Source organism: Hoplias malabaricus, chromosome 3 (genome assembly GCF_029633855.1).
Source record: "Hoplias malabaricus isolate fHopMal1 chromosome 3, fHopMal1.hap1, whole genome shotgun sequence".
Lineage (NCBI taxonomy): Eukaryota > Metazoa > Chordata > Actinopteri > Characiformes > Erythrinidae > Hoplias > Hoplias malabaricus.
The window spans coordinates 69,767,129-69,788,582 of record NC_089802.1 but is presented as its reverse complement, the minus strand read 5'-3'; the positions used below and the strand labels follow the sequence as shown (position 1 = coordinate 69,788,582).

Genomic DNA, 21,454 nt, shown 5'->3' with positions numbered 1-21,454 from the left:
CATTTATATGCATTCTAATATATTTGTCCTTGTTATAGATTTTGTTATTTGTTAAAGTCCCCCTCAGGTTATGGATTAATCAGAATGATACAGGTAATCCAAAAAAATGATTTAAAAAGTGGCTTAGATACAACTGTACACCTTCACCTTCATTCAGTACGTGCAGATCTATGAATATGGCTCTCAGTCCCTGCCTATGTCTCCACTTACCCTTCCTGTGCTCTCCTGCAGGCCCTCCCTGCAAACTAACAGGATTAGTTGTTTACATTTATGACGTAAGCAACCCTGGCTGTCTGAAAATGCCCATTTGACAAGGACGAAAATACACAGCCATGGGGCTGATAGCTTGTCTGCTGTTATCTAAGCACATGATACATTTTCTAGCTTCAAAATCTCCACACAGATATGTTTAAAAAAGGTATTTTTTATTGGAGGGGATCCAGTTTTTCTTAACTACATTGATCAGAGGTCATGACCCTACAGCCAGCAGTGGAAATGGCCATCCTGGCGGAGCCCTATCTCATTTGTCTAATTAAAATCTATCCTCTGAAAAGCCTGTACAGCACAGAATGTTTTAAATGGATAATTTTTTGAGGTGGAATGGAAAATTCCAATAAAGAAAGATAATATACACAGAATTGATATCAAAATTAAATTGCTGATTTTATTAATATAAACATTACCAACCATGAGGGTTTCATGCTGTTTTCATGTTAAAAGCTCACTTTATGTGACTGAAGGGTCACAGCTGTAGAACAATTTGGCTAAACATGTAAGGGAGTAAAAAAAGAGGAAATATTTTACCACTTTTCTCCAAAGTATGTTTGTGTGATTAGTCAAAATACTACAAGGATCAAACAACAAAACACTGTTCTCCCACTGTCTAAACAGTTTGCTCTGTTCTTTTTCTTCTACATTCTCCTTTTCTCACTGTTTACTCTGTACTCTTTACTGACTTAGGCAGCTCACAATAAATTGACCAGTTTTTGGGTTGTTAGGAGGTCCAGATTAACAAATTCATATGCTAATGCACTGAAATGTGATTTTTGTGACAGTTTGTCGCCTTGCTTCACACTTACTTGAAAACTAGAGACATATTTTCTTTGAAAATTATAATATTACATTTGTGAGATCTGAACTATAACCCCTTCTGGTCTTGACTTGTGCTACTGGAACAGTCCAGTACATTCTGGCCCATTTTCGCCTCTCTATACAGGACAACCACTTAGATCTGATGTGACATTAGGATGTGATCACAGGTTGCTTTGTGTGCAGCAAAAGTGGATCACACACAGCAGTGTTCCTAGATTTTATTTCTCTTTCTCTCTCTCTCTTACATTTAAATTATTATTAGTTTGACCAGATCTGAGATGGTGAAAAAGAGAACATGTCTCCCGGGGGGTGGGGGGGGCTGACCAATTAAATGTGTAGAGAGAAGGTTATCGACCAATAACGGTAGCTCTACAGTCAGACCGTCCAATCAGAAGATTTTAGGCTACTTCACCACGCCCCATTCTCACTCAAGCGAACCAATCGGAGTAGGGGAGGGCGGGACTAGTTTGTGAACGAAACGCTTCTCGAAATTCTATGTACGCTCTAGAAAAACAAAATCCCGGAAGTTAGTGAAATTCCGCCCGGACATTTTTTAAGTCTAAAAAAGAGGACATGTCCGGGTAAAAGAGGACGTCTGGTCACCCTAATATTAGTAGTATTATTATATTTGGCTGAGAGTATAGTCCCATAACCAAAAATCCAAACGAATAACATCCTTTTGCCAGAAACTGACCAGTGATAAAGGTCAAGAGAATGACCAGAATGCCACTGAAAACAAAACTGTCTCAGAACAACAAATGCTCAACAATATAGTTCCATGTCTTCACCCAGTTACCTCCACAGTTTCAATAAGACTCTATACATTATATAATGCCAAGATAGGAGAGTGACACAAACACAGACCAGCCACCTCCCTGTGCACAAACACCATAAAATTAATAACGAAGGGTGTTTTGCATTTGTGAGGTCAGAACTTGACCTCAGCGCAATCGAACACTTGTTTTGGAAGAACTGGGATACTGGCTGTGAGCCAGACCCTAATGCCTCAGCTTGCTCATTCTCTTTTAGTGGAACAGAGAGAGGAAATTCGGTACCAACCCTGCATACAATCTTGTGCTCCGGTTTCCTCCCATAGTCCAAAAACATGCTAAACTGTCGACAGGTGTTAGCGTATGAGCGACTGTGTGAGTAGAGTACATTGTACGCTGTGATGGACTGGCGCCCTGACCAGGGTGTGTTCCTGCCTTGTGCCCTGCGATTTTAGATAGGCTGCTGACCCACCACGACCCTGAACGGTATAAGCAGTTATAATCAAAATTTCCTCCGTGTTGGATGCTCACCAACAGCAGGGTCTCGGTTTGATCATTTAATCCAGTAAAGCATTGCTTGTGTACACGTTACATTGGCTCCCCCTGCAGTCTCTACTGTGTAGTTACAATTTAAACAACTTCTTGCTCAGTTGATTGCTCAGCACATGCGCAAACATTTTGAGTAAAATCACATCTTACCCATTGGCTAGTCATGACACTTTTGGGCCAAAGTGTTGTGTAGGCCAAATATCATGAGATGGGCGTGACCTAAGTTATGGTATGTGACGTGTGCGCAATACATTGACCAAATGTTGACATCTGGCGCATACAAGGTTGACCTTTGGCTGAGCTGAGGTAGCCAGACTCCAAGGCCAAATGCAAGCCATAAGAGACCTGCAGATGTGCTACATTTGGGTCTCATCTGGGTCATATATCCTATGCTGTCTGGGAACTATGGGTTGAATATTGGAGGGGTTAAACAGGACATTCTCTGGGATGTCTGAAGACATGTAGCCACGGGACAGACATTGTCAACATGATTTAACAGCTTTTGGAAACTATGACATGTCACAAGATTTTATTTCATTATAAATATTATAAAAATGAACTGATTTCCCGCTTGCTGACTATTTACATATTAGATATTAATCATTCTATTTCCTTAATCGTCTTTTTACTTTATTTCAATAGATCTCTTAGTCTTGTTTACTGTAAGAGACAATTGCAATGTTTCTTGATGTGGAGCATGTGTACTACTTCATTAAGAATATAGTAGCACCATTTATACATTAATTATAAGCATTGGCAAGTTATTAATATCTAAGTAATTAATATCTTATCAACTATCGACTCTTTAGAGGTTGGGTAAGTAGAATCTCTCAGTCCCACACCTATTGCTAATAATAATAATAAAAATAATCCCATTTCATTTCTCAGTTGAATTCAGATCTGAACGTATCCTCAAGGGGGCACCAATTGTCCTTACTCCAACCTATCCTCATAAACAGACTCTGGCCCCGGGTGCTGGGCACAGCAGGAGATGAAAAACAGTTTGTAATCATTTAATAATTGCATTTCAAAAGCACGTTTGAGCAGCACACATTTGGAATACATTAGATGTACTTTAAACAGAGCAAACCACTTGTCAAACACAATGCACTAATGCAGCATTTCTGTGGCATTGCCTGACATGGCATTTGTGTGATGTGGCATTGATATGGTACCGTTTTGTGCATGTGTGCTACAGATGTAAATATGTAATCATATTAGAAATTAGCCTTTGTTTTCCCAATTCTGGCTCCTAAATGTTAACACAACTTCTATTTTTAGACTTGTAGCATGCAGCTGCTTTAGTTGAGTCAAAGTCAGAGTAATGGCTATGAACTGGTTTAAATTTGATCTACATTATATAGGAAAATATTTCAGATAACTGGCTTCCTCTGCATTAAACTCCTCAAACTATGCCTTTTTTTGGACCTTGCTTTGTGCACAGGGGCACAGAAAACAATGGCTTTCCACACAACTGCTAAAACTATTGAAGCTCAGTTATTAGAATTTGGGTGTTTCAAGAAATCAGTAGTGTCCACATATCTTCAGATATAATATCTGTCTGTCTATCTGTCTGTTCACCCATCCATCCATCTATGTCTCTATCTATCTAAGTGGTCTTTTATAAAACACAATTTCTAAGTTAACCAGTAGAAAGGACAACTGAGCAATCCTGACATGAACAATCATCACTTTTGGCTTAAATTACCCAGCTAACTGAGAAATCCAGATTTGTGGGGGGAAAACAACTTGGTGTAATTTATACAGTACACAGTGGGTCTATGTAGGGCAGAGCTTTCAACAGAACATAGCTGCATCAGCTCTCAACAGTGACAGATGAAGTGCCATGTGATGGAGCTCTGTTTACAGTAAATCTGGTTCATTACAGAACTATTTCAACACTGTCAGAGTAAAACATTGTTAAGGAGAAGGTCTTTCTTAATGTTAAATGGAAACTATATAAGCAACAAGTCATTTTGGACCATTTCTATTCATCATATGGGGAAAAAAGCATGGTTTCCTTCTGGCAGCAGCAAATTGTTTGACATGGAATTAGAATATCAGTAAGAGCTGCAAGAACAATGTATTTTACAGATAAAGGTCAGATATGCTTATAAAATACAGAAAATCCATGAAAATAACTGTCAAAAATTAACATAGTCCTGGATGATAATATTTCCTCTTAGTGCAGATTAAAGCAGAGGGACAACAAAGGCTCAGAACATCAGTACTGTTAAAGCAGTATATTTGGCCAAGCAGAACAGCATTATTTTCAAAGCTTGTCCTTCAGTAATGGGCTCTGCTCAATGCATTTTCTTGGAAGAATTTTCTTCTTTGCTGAATGACCAATGCCTGCAAACCCAGAAAATACATTTTAGAGATCTGATCAAAATAATATGAGAAGATATACTGAAAGCATAAATGTACTCATTTCCACAGCAAGCCTGTCATACTGATCACAGCATTAACTGCAGGTATTAGACCTGACCATGTTCCACAGTTGTCAGCTTTCACTATGTAATACTGATGCTGCAACCATGAGAGTATAAATATAGCCTGTTTTGAGACAGATATATGTAAATTAATAAAATGATTTAACAGCTATGATACCAGAATACCAGCTACTTTACATTTACATTTTTAATTCAAAAGTCACTTTTTAAATCACAATCACAACAAATGACAATTAATCCATGGTCAAAATACCTTGTTGTGGCCTCTCTGGTAATAAAAATTTAAATCCCTTTAAAGGGGATAGACTTTTCCCCAAGTTAACCCAGTTCTGGGGTCTTAATGCAATATTTGTTACATGCTACAGTCAAAATACCACAAGGATCAAGCACCACCGAGCCATTCTTATACTGTATAACCAGCCCTGTTCAGAAAACTGCTTTGAGCATATGTTCTTTTAAATGAGAATGAGTCACTGTTCACACCAACACAAGTGCACAGCAGTGAGAGCAGAGAGAGTGGATACTTTGTTTGTTTTATGTGGTTTAACCTCATGTTTGTGCTCTTACATAAATGTGCGCTGTGATTGGAGCGCCTCAAGTGAGGGGGTGGTACAATTCAAAAATCGGAGCAGCAAAACACAGTGTGTAAGATTAAACTCCTCACACTTTCTGGTTACTAGTTCCATAGCAGTTAATGATTGAATTATACCACTTACTGAAAAAGATTTTGATGTTACTAAAAAACACCCCTTCAGTTTAAGGAGTTAATTCATATACTAAATAATTTAGTTTGGATATTAGTGTTATATGATTATTTTACCTTTTTGTTAGCCTTATCTATTGATAGTCCAGAGGCATTGAGAGCAGCAATCTTACTCTCAATGTCTGACACCTGAGAAGAGAAAAATGTATTTAGTTAAGTATCACAGGAACAAAACCACAGACAAAAAACAGCCATTCATCTTCACAGGTCTGTCATATATACTCTACATGGTGAAGGCTTTGTGAACACTTGCTCATCCATCATTTATTTGGAAATTGACAATGTCTTTTAACAGGCATTTTGTCCACATTTTAACCAATTCTACTCTTATAAGAAGAGAGTTGGAACACTGTTGTGAAATTTGATGGCATCATAAAATAAATCCCAACTCATTCCAGACCTATTGGATGATGCATTATCACTCCAAAAACCACATTTTATGCCTCTCTGAGGGCTGACATTGAGCATGGGGAAGCTCATAAACAGCTGGTCCAGAACAACACATTCTATTGGCTGTGCTTTTCTAAAGAGGTTTAACAAGCTGCCATGGATACATCTGAATGTGTTCAGCCAGTGTTGACTCATATATAAATATATTAGAACGTATCTCAATACAATGGAATATATATTTACTAATGTTGTATTCAGTATATTTTTCTATTATACATTACAATAGTAAGGGTGGCACGGTGGTGCAGCCTGGAGTGTCACAGTCACACAGCTCCAGGGACCTGGAGGTTGTGGGTTCAAGTCCCGCTCTGGGCGACTATATGTGAGGAGTTTGGTGTGTCTCATGGTCCAAAAACACATGTTGGTAGGTGGATTGATGTCTCCAAAAGTGTCCATAGGTGTGAGTGAATGTGTGTATGTGTGTGTCGCCTTGTGAAGGACTGGCGCCCCCTCTGGGGTGTGTTCCTGCCTTGCACCCAGTGATTCTAGGTGTGCTCCTGGCCCACCGTGACCCTGAACTGAATGGGTGGTTACAGATAAAGAATGAATGAATTATAATAGTATTAAAAATCCCTATCTGCTCATTGGCATCACAATGGCAACATAAATAACGCAGTGTCAATGGAGGAGCCAGCCATAACCACTCATGAGGCTAGACTTTGGATGCCCATAGAGTATATAGAAACTGAGAGGCATCCAGCAATATAGTTGTAGTCTGTACACAACCAAGAAATTCTACTGATGACTTGTGTTCTACGCTGCCTCTATTTAAAGATAAAATACTGCATCTTTTTTGGGCCATATTCATAGTAAAACATACAGATAATGGGTAAAAGGAGAGTCTGAAAATGAGTGGATAGCTGCTTTAAAGGAGCTGAATTTGTGTTGACAATTGTCAAATACTACTGATCTTCTTTAAATTGTCCTTACCTCACTCTCTGTGCCGTGGACCTTGGCCGCGGTTGCTGTGAGCTGGTCCTCCAGTTCAGAGAGTTCAGAGTCAGTGAAGTTGCTGACATAATTGTTCTTAGCACTTCTTTCAATCTTCTTCAGTTTCCTCTCCATATCAAAGGACTTCCCTGCAGTCAAATACACCTGCACAAGAATGGGAAGCATCATGAGATCAGCAGAGCCTGAAATATTTTGCAAAAGATGCAAAATTGTGTACAATATATAGCTCAGTACTTTCTTCTCAGCAATCTCCTCCAGTGTTACTTCCTCAAGGAGATCATTCGCATGTTTAGGAAAAATAGCTTATATAGTTTATGCTATACCGTGACTGCACACTGTACACAAATTCCTGTATCATCTACAGTATTTTACAGTAAATAATATGTCTGTACATATTACTGTACTGTACACTATTCTTAAGTGATTTTGATGTGACTGTACTTCTACAGCAGTAATATCACAGGTCACCAATAAATATTGTAGCTTTAGCTCTATTTCTTAAATAAGCAATATCAGACACAGCTCCACCCACAGTAACCTACTTCACTTTATGAATAATGTAGCTATAACTCCACCCACACCAACAACCTACTGATTCATTGACTCCACCTCTTACATAAACACCATCAGAGACTCTATTTCACTCTACTGTTATAGCTACACCCACAACATTGTGATCCACTGACTCCCCCTCTAATATAAACATAATCAGAGACACACTCATCTACTTTGCTTTATTGATTATATAGCTATAGCTCCACCCACAGCTACAACCTATAGAGCCATGGACTCCACGTCGTATATGTACACCATCAGACACGCTAATTTGTTTCACTCTATGGATGCTGTAGCTGTAACTCCACCCACACCATAGTGATTCACTGACTCCACTACATAAACTCCATCAGAGAGACCCTACTCTGCTTCACTTTTAGATAATGTAGCTATATCTCCACCCACAGCAACTACCCATTTCACTGACTTCTTATATAAACAGCATCAGAGACATTAATGTACTTCACTCTATATATACTCGGACTATATCTCCACCCACTTCGTTTATTAACACCATCAGAGACACAGTAATAAGACACTCTATGGATAATTTAACTATACCTATATACAAAACAACAACATACTGATTCACTAACTCGAATACTTAACACCATCAGAAACACATTAGTCTACTTCACTCTATAGATAAAATATTGTTGCAATAGCTCCACCCACAACAACAACTCACTGCTTCACTGACTTCACCCCTACACTCTACACTCATCATACTTAATGTTTACTATCTCACTTTTCTATTATTATAGTGCTTGAAAAACTTTATCACTCATGCTTTTTCTTATTATAAATACACCACACAAGTTTGTGATTAAATTCCATTCAAAATGTGTTCGGAAGGTTTCAGTGGTAAGAGGGGTGCTATGTATCTTTGGAACAGAGTGGAGATTTATTGTTTTTAGTACATGTATGCTTATATATAAAAATCTCCCATAGAAATGAATTAACACTTTGTTAATATCTGCCAGTGATGATGTTATGATGCACATCTCTCACATTGACACTCATTCATAGTACACAAACAAGCAAATTTGCACACTTTATACTGGCGCCGCATTTAAATTAAGGACATTTTTGCACCACTTAAGGTAGAACAAAAAAGCTGAACAATGCTTACCCCAGATACATAATTTAAGGTGGAATGAAAGAAATAGGGCAGTGATTACCTTTAGGCAATGGCACGATTATTTCCTGTGACTGTTCATGGCTTTTTAAATGTACAGCAAAACTTTAGCAACCACGTTGAAAACAATAGAAACATGCCTGGCAACACATTATCTACCACCTAGGATACCATAGTCACTGCCTAGCAACACCTTAGCAAACACCCGGAATGCCAGCTTCCTAGCAACACCAAAACTGCCACCTGGGATACCATAGCAGCAGCCTAGCAGTACCTCAGTAATAACATGGAATACCATACCAACTGCCTTGCAATGCCTTAGCAAGCAAAAGAAATACCAGCTGTCTAACAACATGTTAACAAACATATTTTATATGATAGTTACTGCGTAGCGACACTTTACCAACCACATGGGATAACAGAACAACTACCTTGTATACAAATTCAAATGCTTAGCAAAATCTTAGCAACCACCAGAGGTACCATAGCAACTACCTAGCACAAACTTAGCTACAACCTCCTCATTCCCCAACACACAAATGCCAGAACACTATACATAAACTCAGAGCCAAGTGCACATTCTTCCTCCTTTCCACATTTTCAAGCACTAATTAATAACTAATAATTAACTAATAATTAATTTCAGACATTTTGGGATATCAATCCCAAAATGTATAGCAAAATTGGGATGCACTGTAAAATTATTTTCCATGTGTATGTGTTAAATATCAAAAGTATCTGAGAGCTTACATTTTCCTCAAGTTCCCTGTAAGCATCATCAGCTTTCTTTACATCAGTGCCCGCTAACTGAGGTCTGTCATTAGCGTTTGAGGGGGCCAACTCGGTCATAGCGCTTTCAGTAGCATTAAGGGTTCTTAGAACCTCGGTTGTGATGTCACAAAGGGCTGCCGCTGTGGATCTCTGAAAGCCATGTAGAGGGAACAGCAATTAGCTGAGAGGACAAGAGACTTACCTAAGTATTAGCCTTTGTCTCAGGCTTCCTAATGTCTAATATGCTACTGCTTCTCATATAGCTTTACAGGGTCTGGCACATATTTATATCCGTCAGCTGCCGTGATGAAGAGGTTTGAAAGCAAAATTGGCAACAGTGCTTAAAACTGTATCTCAATATTTCATTTTTCTGATGTGATTTTTTTAAAACCTTCACTTTATATTTACACTCTGACAAATATCATGATAAGCAGAAAAATATATATTGTCCAAAACTACTTCAGTTGAAATTGTTTTACATGAACTAATATGAAAGTTAAATGAAATGAAAAGATAGACTCATAGAAAAATGAAAAAGGTACAAACCTCATATCTCAAAATGGGTATTCCTAAATTTTATTATTGTTTTTTTTTTTTAAGTTAATGTGCTGGGATTTCAATCCAAGTATTTATTGGACTTTTCTTTTTTTTTTTTTGAGTCATTCTTCTTGGAGTTTTACACAATGGATCGGACAGATGGTGTTTACAGATCATGTACAGAAACAAAAAAGCAATCAATTTGTAGATATAAAGTTTTGTTCTGAGAGAGTATTCAACAATACCACTTGATGCATTTGTATCAATGGTATCTTCACACATATTTATGGCACAAATACACTACCATTCCTTGACAGATTTTTCACTTTTGAACCTTTCATTTATTACAGGCTTGACAGTCTCTTTCATTACTGGCATGGAGAATTCAACATCCATTTTTTAAGAAAATAACCTGAAATCTGGATTCATTTCGCCACATCATGCTTCTACTGTCTTTCCGTTTGAGCTCTGGGATGAGATGAGGCCCAGAAGTTTAATATAGAAACAGGTTCATTTTTTGATGCAGTAGCAGACTGTGTTAACAATTTTCCAAAGTACCCTCAAGGCCATGTTTTTATCTCAGTAGCATGATGGTATGTCATGCTAAGCTGTCTGAGGACTCAAAGGTCACACATATTCAGCGATGTTTTTGGCCTGGCCCCAAACAGAATTAGATGAATTGAGAAATGCTCTCTTTGAACATTGACATTTCACAGTATGGCACCAGGTGCTGAAAAATAGCCCACTTCTGCTTGCCAAGACTGAGCCGTAGATGCTCTTTTATTCACAGTCACATTACCTTCAGCTTTACCTTCTCACTCTTATTTGCCCCATCACAACTTTGAGGGCAAACTTTGAGTGTGTTGCAGACATCAGATTCAAATATCCAAAATATAATCAAGTTGTTCAACCAAAACACTATAAGTCATATCTTTGTTTTTTTTTGTCAGTTAAATAGATGTTCAAGAGAATGGGGAAGTTACAGATTTGATGAGTTCTTACCCTTTGTGCCTCTGTGGGCATCTCATCACTGGACGAGCTTAACTCTGCTTCTAGTGCCACTGGGGGTGGTGGCCCGTGGTCAGCATGAAGGCCTCCTCTCCCACCAGGGACCTTGTACTGAGGGGGTTTCCTGGGCTCGTCCTCATCAGAAGACAGAGCCCTGTCACTCATCAGCTCATCCAGCTTCCTTTTCAGCTTCTCCTCCTCCAGCTGACTGGCAGCGGGCTGGACTGGCTGCTGGGGAAGCATCAATAATTTTCAGTCCTGTGCCCAGTCTAGCAACCATACGACCAACTGCAGTTAGGGTGTGGACAAGCAGCAGTGTGATGCAAAATTGAGTTTAGGTGTCAGGCACATTACATCATTTATGTCCATGCTTCTGCATCATTTTGATGCTTTGTTTATCATAGTTGGTAATGGCAGAAAAGAGTTCCCAGCTCAAGGAGGGAAAATCGTGCTACACTGATGCTGCAATATTCCTAATTTTAAAATTGAATGGCACTACCTGATCAGGAGGTATAGTTATCTTCTCCTCCAGTCGATTCAGGAGACTCTCAATAGCAGACATTCTCTTGCTGAGCTCATTAATCTGTATTCAAGCAGAGAAGTGACAAACAATAGTACACTTGTTATTGTGCAGAATGTGGGTCATGGAAAACGAAAAGCCAATTAGCTTCAGATTCAGTGAATATTTCACACTTTACATGCACGTCATTAGTCCCGACACAAAACTCTTTATGGTTTTTCCACTGAGAGTTTCATGCTCTAGAATATTACGTCATAAAAGAAATTGTATTTTCACACTTGCTAATTGCTAATTGCTCATGACCCCAGGAGGTATACCGGAGGAGCGTTCTGCTGGGCGCTTTCCTGGGACCAGGTTCGGCTTCTGCGACGAGAAGGCATCTGATAGACTGGAAACCGATAACCATCCTCCTCCTCAGAGGTGTCAAGATAGTTAGAGCGCTGAGGCATGGAAGAGTTTATCTTGGACAGAGACCGAGCACGCACCATCCTGTGCTCAGAGTAGATGCCATCATCTAAATAAAAGAAGACAATTATTCCAGTATCTATTATGTATATGCTGAGTCACTTAAAGTGTAAAAAACACATGTAGACACAAGCTAATCTAACATGTCTTCTGAAATCCAAGGTGTATATTTTCTCCTGTAACAACCCCTTCCTGCTTAAACAGACTTTATATTAGATGTTGGTACCTTGCTGTACCAATTTAATGGCATTCAGCCTCTACTAAGATTGGATACAAATGTTACTCCACTGATCCTGAGTTGAGTGCATGAGGTCTTAAACCCCTCTGCCAAGATTTGGAGATTTGGCATTGGGCATGGTGATGTAAACCTCATGTTAATTTTTCAGAGCGTCCCAATTCTTTTAATGCTTTCCTGTGGAGACTATGCAAGCTGTGTGTGCACTGCTAAAACATCTTTTTCCACAACTAGTGCACCATAAAATGGACGTATTTTTTTAAATTACAGAATTATTTAATTACAGAGTTTGTAAAAGGTTTTTAACATGTAGATTATTAATATGCTGAGCTGGCTAAATTGACCTTGTTATTTTTCTACAATGCCAGACATTTCTCTAAATAAATTTGTAAAATGGTTCACAAAAGTCTCCTCAACCGGATAGTGTTCCAGTCAGAACAACTAAAGTGACTACATATCTATGGGAAAGATATCAGTAATTATATGGTTAGGAAATACTGGTCAAAATCTCTCAGTGACCGTGATGTTTTTTTTATTAGTGTGACATGTAAGGAGAAACAGTAGAGCAACTGTTTCTCAGGCCACTGAGAATGTCAATGCCAGACATGGTCAGAATGTGTCAGGAAGGACATTCTTTTCACAACTGTATAGAGAGGGATATTATAGTAGGGCTACAGTGCATATACACATCATTACAGAGTACCATGGTTCAAAAAACTGTTTAGATCAGTGCATAAATCCCTCCTTACAAAGACAAATACTTATTTACACTTTTGACACCCTTCTTTAAATTCTACAAGTGGGTGAAAGTGTGGCATACACCAAAAAAATAGGTCAGGCTTTCATGCCTGAGCCATGTGGTGAGGGGGTCCAGTCACTCTGAGCTGCAAACACAGTCTTAAGTTTGATGATATCTGATCATATCATGTTTCTTCTAAAATTATGTTTATTCATTAATTAATCTTTTTAATGGCTTCTTCCTATTCAGGGTTGCAGAGAGTCCAGAGCTTACTCAGGATCATTGGGTTAAGGCAGGAATTCAGACTGAACTGTGTGCACAGGGCAACTCACAATCATCCAGTCATTCACACACATCTGGATATTTGTGCATGGTGACTTCAAGCATATGATTTTCTGCCTTAAAGTGTTTCATTGGTAATTCTCTTCTATGGAGTGTACAAATTGTAGATCTTGTGTCTGCGATGGGTGGAAACAATGTCCAAAAATGCAAGGCCGTATGAACAAAAATAATGGGACACCTACACATTACACAGTTTTTATGGCCTCCCATTCTAAATCCACAGGCATAATAGTGGAGTTGGTTCCCCCTTTGCAGTTATAACAGAAGGTTTGAATATTTGAGTCAGCACAACATTGTCAATTTTACACACTATATGCCTCATCAACTCTGCATTTTAACTTTACGTGGTCTGCCACTTTGTGGCTGAGTTGCTGTGGTTCCCAAATTATTCCACTTCTCAATAATATCACTCAGCTGATGAAATATCTAAGAGGGGAAGACATTTCATAATATTACTGTGCTTAAATACACTGAGGACTGTGTAACGACCCATTCTTTCCAAAATGTTTGTAAAGGCAGACTGCATGGCTAGGAGCTTGATTTATTACACCTGTGGCAATGGTGCTGAATGAAAAACTTGAGTTCAATAATTAGGTGTTCTGTCCCAATACTTTTGTTCATATATTGTATGTTAAAACAGAAGCTCATTCTTAAACCTGCACGTGAGAAGCGGTCAAGGCTCTTCCTGCGATTCGTGCGATGATGATGATGATGGTACATGTCAGGGGTGTATTCAAATTCATTTCTGGACAGCACACGCTCATCCTGCATACACTGAGAGAAGTCTAAATTAGGCTTATAAGTTAAAAAATTAAATGAAATTGGGTTTAAAGCGTATCGTTTGTAAGTGACCATAAATGTAAACAAATTAAAGCCCTCTTGCCTGTACAGAATGACGCCGGGAGTGGGTAGCATACTCATCCATGTCCAGGTCCATGGGGTGAACCGATAGCAGGCGCTTGGTCTTTCGCATCTCAGTAGCAGAAAGCATAAAGGATTTTACAATTTGAGACATGTTCAGTGATTATATGAAAATAATATGCAATAGGCTTTGAAGGGAGATTTCTACCTGCCTGTAGCGCTGGGCTTCTGTTGTGTCCAGGTGGTCATCGTCGTGGCCATTGTGCACATCTAAAAGGAAAGTTGTACCATTATTCGTTGGAAATTACCAGGTGATATGACAACATGTTGTTTAGATTTATATGCAGTATGGTTGGAAATTAAATGTCTGCCATGTAGAGAGCAGCTATTAACCATTACAATATGCTAATGATTTAATATGTATTACCAAGCAATACGAGCACTATTTAGCTGGTTATTATATACCAGCTAAAATGTATATATATTGTATTATATAAAATTAATAAAAAATAATTTATATATTACTAATTTAACAGGGCGGCACGGTGGCGCAGCAGGTAGTGTCGCAGTCACACAGCTCCAGGGGCCTGGAGGTTGTGGGTTCGATTCCCGCTCCAGGTGACTGTCTGTGAGGAGTTGGTGAGTTCTCTCAGTGTCCGCGTGGGTTTCCTCCGGGTGCTCCGGTTTCCTCCCACAGTCCAAAAAACACATGTTGGTAGGTGGACTGGCGACTCAAAAGTGTGAGTGAATGTGTGTTTGTGTGTGTGTGTGTTGCCCTGTGAAGGACTGGCGCCCCCTCCAGGGTGTATTCCCGCCTTGCGCCCAATGATTCCAGGTAGGCTCTGGACCCACCGCGACCCTGAATTGGATAAGCGGTTACAGATAATGAATGAATGAATGAACTAATTTAACAATTCGTCCGCATTGTGTTTGTGAATGTCTATTTTAAACAATATCTCTAAAAGTGTCAGTTCATTCTGACTTGTATCAAATCACTGCTTATCGGACAACTGCAGTTAGGACAGTTGGAACAGGAGTCATCTGTTTGTCAACTCACTGCGGACATCTGGCATGCTCTGTGTGTCATCGTCACGGTGACCTGGACAAACAAAGGAGAATAATGTGAATGCTAATCCCATGCCTTCTGGGAACCCCCATGTTTCATTCCAGCAGGATTTTCACACAGCCAGCCAGGCTGAGGCCATAACTCTACAGTCATGTTATTCAGTTTCAGGCCTGTACTTAAATAATCATGAATATTCCAGTAGCTTTCATGTGGTTACACAATGTGGCTGGGATAAAATACATTTACATATGGGATAGCAGTAATTTCTTTCTACGCAATATTCTTCCCAGTTTAGTCTGAAGAAGCTAACTACACTGCCACTAACACAATGACACTGGACAGCTAATCATGCAGGGAGGAGAAAGCTAACTGCCCTGCCTATTTTACTAATAGGATTACGGCACAATGCGCAGTATCACTGTTACACAGTTCCAGGATCCTGGGGTTATGGGATCAAACCCTGCCTCACGTCACTATCTACGAGGAGTTTGGTGTGATCTCCCTGTGTCTGTATGGGTTTCTTCCAGGTGATCTGGTTTCCTCCCACAATCCAAATACACAGACTGGTGGACTGGCTATTCAAAATAATCACCACAGGTGTGTGCCTTCCATACACTCATTGATTCAGGTAAGGGTGTATAATTAAAATCTGTTTGAAAGACCAGTCTTTTACAAAGGTAAATGCTTACAACTACAGTAGCCCTGCAAACCACACATTAGGATATTCTATGTTAATTAAGTAATCTAAAGGGTAAACGATATTTGTGGCAAAGATTCCATATAAAATAAATTAAAATTACTAATAGAGCATTTGAACCTTTGCAAAATTTTATGCTAATTTTGGGCACACTTGCAGTTAAAAATAGCACTACCATACTACAGTCATATTCATTCATGGTCTGTAAGCGCTTATCCAGTTCAGGGTCACGGTAGGTCCGGAGCCTCGCTGGAATCACTGGGCACAAGGTGGGAACACACCCTGGAGGGGGTGCCAGTCCTTCACAGGGCGACACACACTCACACATTCTCTCAACCACTCACACCTATGGGCACTTTGAGTCGCCAATCCCCATACCAATGTGTGTTTTTGGACAGTGGGAGGAAACCGGAGCAACCGGGGGAAACCCATGCAGACACAAGGAGAACACACCAAACTCCTCACAGACAGTCACCCGGACGAAACCCACGCAAACACAGGGAGAACACACCACACTCCTCACAGACAGTCACCCGGAGGAAACCCACGCAGACACAGGGAGAACACACCACACTCCTCACAGACAGTCACCCGGAGGAAACCCACGCAGACACAGGGAGAACACACCAATCTCCTCACTGACAGTCACCCAGAGGAAACCCACGCAGACACAGGGAGAACACACCACACTCCTCACAGACAGTCACCCGGAGGAAACCCACACAGATACAGGGAGAACACACCACACTCCTCACAGACAGTCACCCGGAGGAAACCCACGCGGACACAGGGAGAACACACCAAACTCCTCACAGTCACCCGGATCGGGATTCACAACCTCCAGGTCCCTAGAGCGGTGTGACTACGACACTACCTGCTGCGCCACCATGCTGCCACTATTACATCTAATGTAAATGTATTAAATTGGGGCTTAAATTGATGATGTATTTGTCTTTTTTAATCTTTCTATGTTCTGAAGCAACACTGCAACAAAGATATATTTAATATTTATATTTATAAGATATATTCCCAATCATGGTGGGTAATGCTTATATTGTCCATTTCCTAGTGGTGCATTCCAATGCTATCCATTTCTCTATAACATGTCTCAGCATGCAAAGCTCAAGTCATAAACAATTTCAAGAGTCTCTGTTCAGATGTTAGAGCAACATGTGATGTGCTGTTGCTTCAGCTCTGAGTACAGCCCTCCAGCTCTATCTGATCAACAGCACATCACTGAGCTAAGAACAGGACAATAAAAGCTTAGCTTTAACTGACCGGAGCTCCCAGGCATGTCTGGTCAACCTTATGTGAAAGGCCATGTTTAAGAGGTTCATTAGACTTTACTTGATTTATGGTTTGTGTCTAATATATATGGTAGGGCACAAGAAGAAACCACCTGTGTGTTGGATGCCAAAAAATCTACCAGAATTTGTGGTCCACTGTCCAAATAAATCCAAGTAAAAAAATCTATTCCCACCCTATGAAACATAAACTGGTTCTTTTCGGCACTATGGCTCAATTTGATTTTTCATATAATTTCATTTAAAAAAGTTTAAATATTATAGAAAATAACATCCATACATTTTTTAAGTGGCTCTTTTAAAGAATGATTACACCATAAGTTTGCATCCATTTTTAACAGTGTACTGTGCAAAGATACAAACCAGTGTCTTTAGTTTAAACGCTTATTATCTGTGCTTGGCATATCTATGGAAAACCATGATAACATGGTGTGATGATAGCGAAGGCCATTCTAACACACTGCAAGATTATCAACATACTTTTTATAGCACTCACTCTCTTCATTTAATCTCTTGTAGAGTGACCTCATCACCTTGGCGCTGCCGAAGCGTTTGAAGCGAGATCGCACATTGTCATGGTACCAGCCCAGTGTTCCAATTTTCAGGATCCTGTGCCAACAAGAAGAACATTTCAAGGCTAATGGAGTAAAGATGGGACATCATTTTTAACACACTGTCAACAAATCAATGACATTTGTGCTTGTTAGTATTTGGTGTGGCCAGAATTTGCCCTTTGTTTACATCTTTCATTCTTTTTAGGACACTTGTTTTCTTGTTATTAGATTCAATGAGCCTCATGAAATCTTCATGTAACTCATTCACTTAAACAGCCATTCGCTCACACACTCACTCACTCACATTTTATAAAATGCCCCAAAAATGGGATGTTATACAGTGCTTTGTATCTGTGACAAAGTGTGTCCATGTTGAAGGAAATTTGCAAAGCAATTTATAGAATCTTCCAAGTGCATTATATCAAAATGTTTGAGCTGTGCATTACGTGTGTATTTAGATATAGAGACTACATTTGTAATTGGAATTACTCAAAATGTGAGAAGCAGAAAATGCACCTAATAAAATAGCCAATAAATGCAGCTTTGTGTAAACAATAAACTGACAACTCGGTCTATATAAGCTTTATAACACTTCACAACGTGTCTGACCTGGACATTCTGCAGGGGTCACACACCCAGCCTCGTTCTTTCTTGTTGTAACGGCTGCAGGCTTTGCATGTGTAGAGGCAGCAGTCCAGACACTGGCGCTTACTGTTGACGAGGAACTTGAAGGGCTGTAGGCAGCGGATGCAGTGGGACTCGGCCAGGTTTGACTGAGAACCCAACAGCTCTCTCTTTGAATCCTCCTTCTCAATCTTATTTCTTAATGCTCTGGAGGAGCCAAAATGATCAGAATTTATTTGAATTATTTTAAATATTTCAATTTTTTTGAATGATTACAAATAAACACTATCAGGCAGATATATATATATATATATATATATATATATATATATATATATATATATATATATATATATATATATATATACCTTACAGATGATGTATGTCCCCTTTAAGTTTTATTGAGCATTTTTGTAACATCCCAAAACGAGCCTTGGAATTAAAATCAGAGTGAAAAAATCACTCACTCTTAGAGTTCTTGCTTTTTGACTGGGTTAAAATATTAGTGCATTTTGTTTGGAGCACAGTTTCTGTCTCTAAGCTTTTGAGTTAATGATCAGAACTTTCCCAGGGTACCAGGGAAGGATCCCACTTCTTTGGCTAACGTTACCCAAATGTTCTAATAAAGTTACCTGCTATCATGGTTGAACTGTAAAAAAATTTGAGATCCAGACCTTTACAGCTAAGATACAGTTAGCAAATGCAACGATCTACTGAATGTCATCAGGAGACACAGTCAAATAGATCTGAGAGTCATCAGCATACTTGTGTAACGGATGTCATTACTCCAGATGACCCTTCGCAGGGGTAAAATATACAAATTTAAAATGAGTGATCCTAAGATTGAACCATGTGGAACCCCACAGGTCACCCCATAATGTCTACAGTATTATAAATGTTTAAGTACAAAAAAATCATACACAATTTTTAGCAGCGTGGTCTTGCGCTATGATACGTCCTAAAACCTGACTGGAATATTACTAATTTAGTGTTTTTGTTTGTTTGTTTTTTTGTTGCTTTTATTTTTATTCTAGAGACTTTGATTCCAGGTGAAATTCATAGAACATGTTAATTATTAGCCATTTAGCTCGTATAATTCTCTTTTAAGCTTAAGTGGGATTTGTGGATCCTAGCCCCTGACCTTACCAGAATATTGTAGCCCTGGAAATCTGTTTGTCTTTTGGAAATGTACTGTACTAATTTCTGGGTTTTGTAATATTTATTCTGGTTCTGCCCTCGCTTTATGTATTGTGTTTAATGAATCTCTGATTCACTCTAATCCTCAATGACCATGTATATGAATCAGCAGTAGTTACTGATGACACAGTCAAATACTAAACGCTATAAATCATTTGATTAATTCATAACTGAAGTGATTACTAACTGTGTCAAATTCGCACAACAGTTAATAAAAACAAAGTTTGCCTTTGGTATGATTGGTTTTAGGCGGAGAAACTTTTAGCAATGTAGTCGGGAGATTTGTTCAGACACGTTATGATTTTATTCACACATAAACAAAAAAATAATGGTAGATTTTCATAATGTAAAAGTATAAAGTCGCAGAAGAACAATGGAAATACTTCAGTAAAGTACAGATACATGAAAAAACTACTTAAGTACAGTAACAAATTACATTTACCTCGTTACTGTCCACCATTGGACATAGCCTATGCTGGTCAGGCCATTCATAATTCCACTTACATAATCCTCAAGATTTAATATTGATTCTGAAATATGGCCACAATCTCAAGCAGCACTATATCAAAAATAAAACTCAGGAGAAGTTGCTGGTAAAAGCTGACACTGACAAACCTGGTTCATGAGACGAGGGTGTGTGTGTGTGTGTGTGTGTGTGTGTGTGTGTGTGTGTGTGTGTGTGTGGGTGGTGGGGGGGGGGCTATTTTTCAGACATTAGCAAATGAAGAAAGCAAAATCCAAACAGAGGCATCTTTGTGTGAGCGGAAAGAATAGTTCTCACAGCATCTTGTTTTCCCAGGCTGAGCCATGGAGAGATTGGCCTTGTGACTTTGCCATGATCGTCATAATGGGACCTGCCTCATAACATCAGACTTTCCACACTTACATTCCATTGCCACTGACTTATTCTATAGAAAGAACAAGGCATGAGTGGTCACCATACTTAACCCTCAGGGACTTTGGGCACTAATTATAGAGTGAGTGTGACCATCACACCAGTTATTGTACTTAAAACACCAGAACTAAATGTACCCATTCAACTTTCACTCTCCTAGAAGAGTAGGAGGTGTGATCAGTTATAACACCAAAAATAATCAAATATTATAAATTAAATAGGCTTTTTAAAATGACACAAAATGTTTAAAATAAATGTACGCTACTGAATGTCGAATACATCCTGACCAGAAGGTGTCAGTATAATGGGTAATTTACTGACTGCTCCTTTAAGACTTACCCAAGTCTCTCCTCTTCTTTTTTTCTCAGTTCAAAGTCCCTCTGGATGACCTCCCACACATGCTTAGCCTCTTCATCCGAGAGTCTGGACAGGTCTAATTTGTTTTCCATGCTACAGCTTCTTGGGAACCCTTCAGTTCTTTAGAGAAAAGGAACTAAATGCACAAGCAAAAGTTACTGGAAAATTATTCGACCACACTATAGGTGCACCCACGAAAGTCCCTGAAAACTTGCATACCTTTCATAGCAAAACACTGGCAATAGAGTGAGATGCTCAATGCCAAGTGTCTGCTCCAGGTGTATGAAGCCACCCAGGGCTGAGGAGCAACAGTAATTAGTTTCTTTGGTAAGAGCTGGAGTGGTCTGTGTGGTTCAAATCTAATTATCCAACATCAGTGCTTGACCTCACTCAGGTTCTATTGGTCCAAATACCATCAAATACACACAGCAATGTCCCAAAATTAAGTGTAAAGCCTTCCCAGAGGAGCAGAAGTAACACTAACAAACATATAATGTGAAAAAAAGAATATTAGAAATATTCTAATAATAATAAAATAAATAATAATGATAATAATAATAA

At 39.1% G+C, this 21,454-nt stretch overlaps 1 protein-coding gene across 1 annotated transcript; it reads right to left on the bottom strand.

Moving 5' to 3' along the window:
* Positions 1 to 3,449: 3,449 nt before the first annotated feature.
* mlpha (melanophilin a) lies at positions 3,450 to 21,004 on the bottom strand. Its single transcript, XM_066666459.1, has 13 exons — positions 20,876 to 21,004; positions 18,430 to 18,651; positions 17,763 to 17,875; positions 15,257 to 15,298; positions 14,408 to 14,469; positions 14,222 to 14,311; positions 13,995 to 14,112; positions 11,875 to 12,071; positions 11,537 to 11,620; positions 11,032 to 11,265; positions 7,008 to 7,172; positions 5,685 to 5,756; positions 3,450 to 4,763 (listed from the first exon to the last, which is right to left on the bottom strand). The coding sequence occupies exons 1-13, from the start codon at positions 20,983 to 20,985 to the stop codon at positions 4,698 to 4,700; spliced, it is 1,575 nt and encodes a 524-aa protein (XP_066522556.1). The 5' UTR covers positions 20,986 to 21,004; the 3' UTR covers positions 3,450 to 4,697.
* Between the last annotated feature and the right edge of the window lie 450 nt (positions 21,005 to 21,454).

What these genes read in the sequence shown, in the direction of transcription:
- mlpha (XM_066666459.1), bottom strand. Translation starts at nt 20,985, where the DNA reads ATGGAAAACAAATTAGACCTGTCCAGACTCTCGGATGAAGAGGCTAAG. An exon ending in CCCGGCGTCATTCTGTACAG is followed by an intron (nt 14,113 to 14,221) that starts GCAAGAGGGCTT and finishes GACTTCTCTCAG; the next exon opens with TGTATGCAGGATGAGCGTGT. An exon ending in CCCAGCAGAACGCTCCTCCG is followed by an intron (nt 11,621 to 11,874) that starts GTATACCTCCTG and finishes GCTTGAATACAG; the next exon opens with ATTAATGAGCTCAGCAAGAG.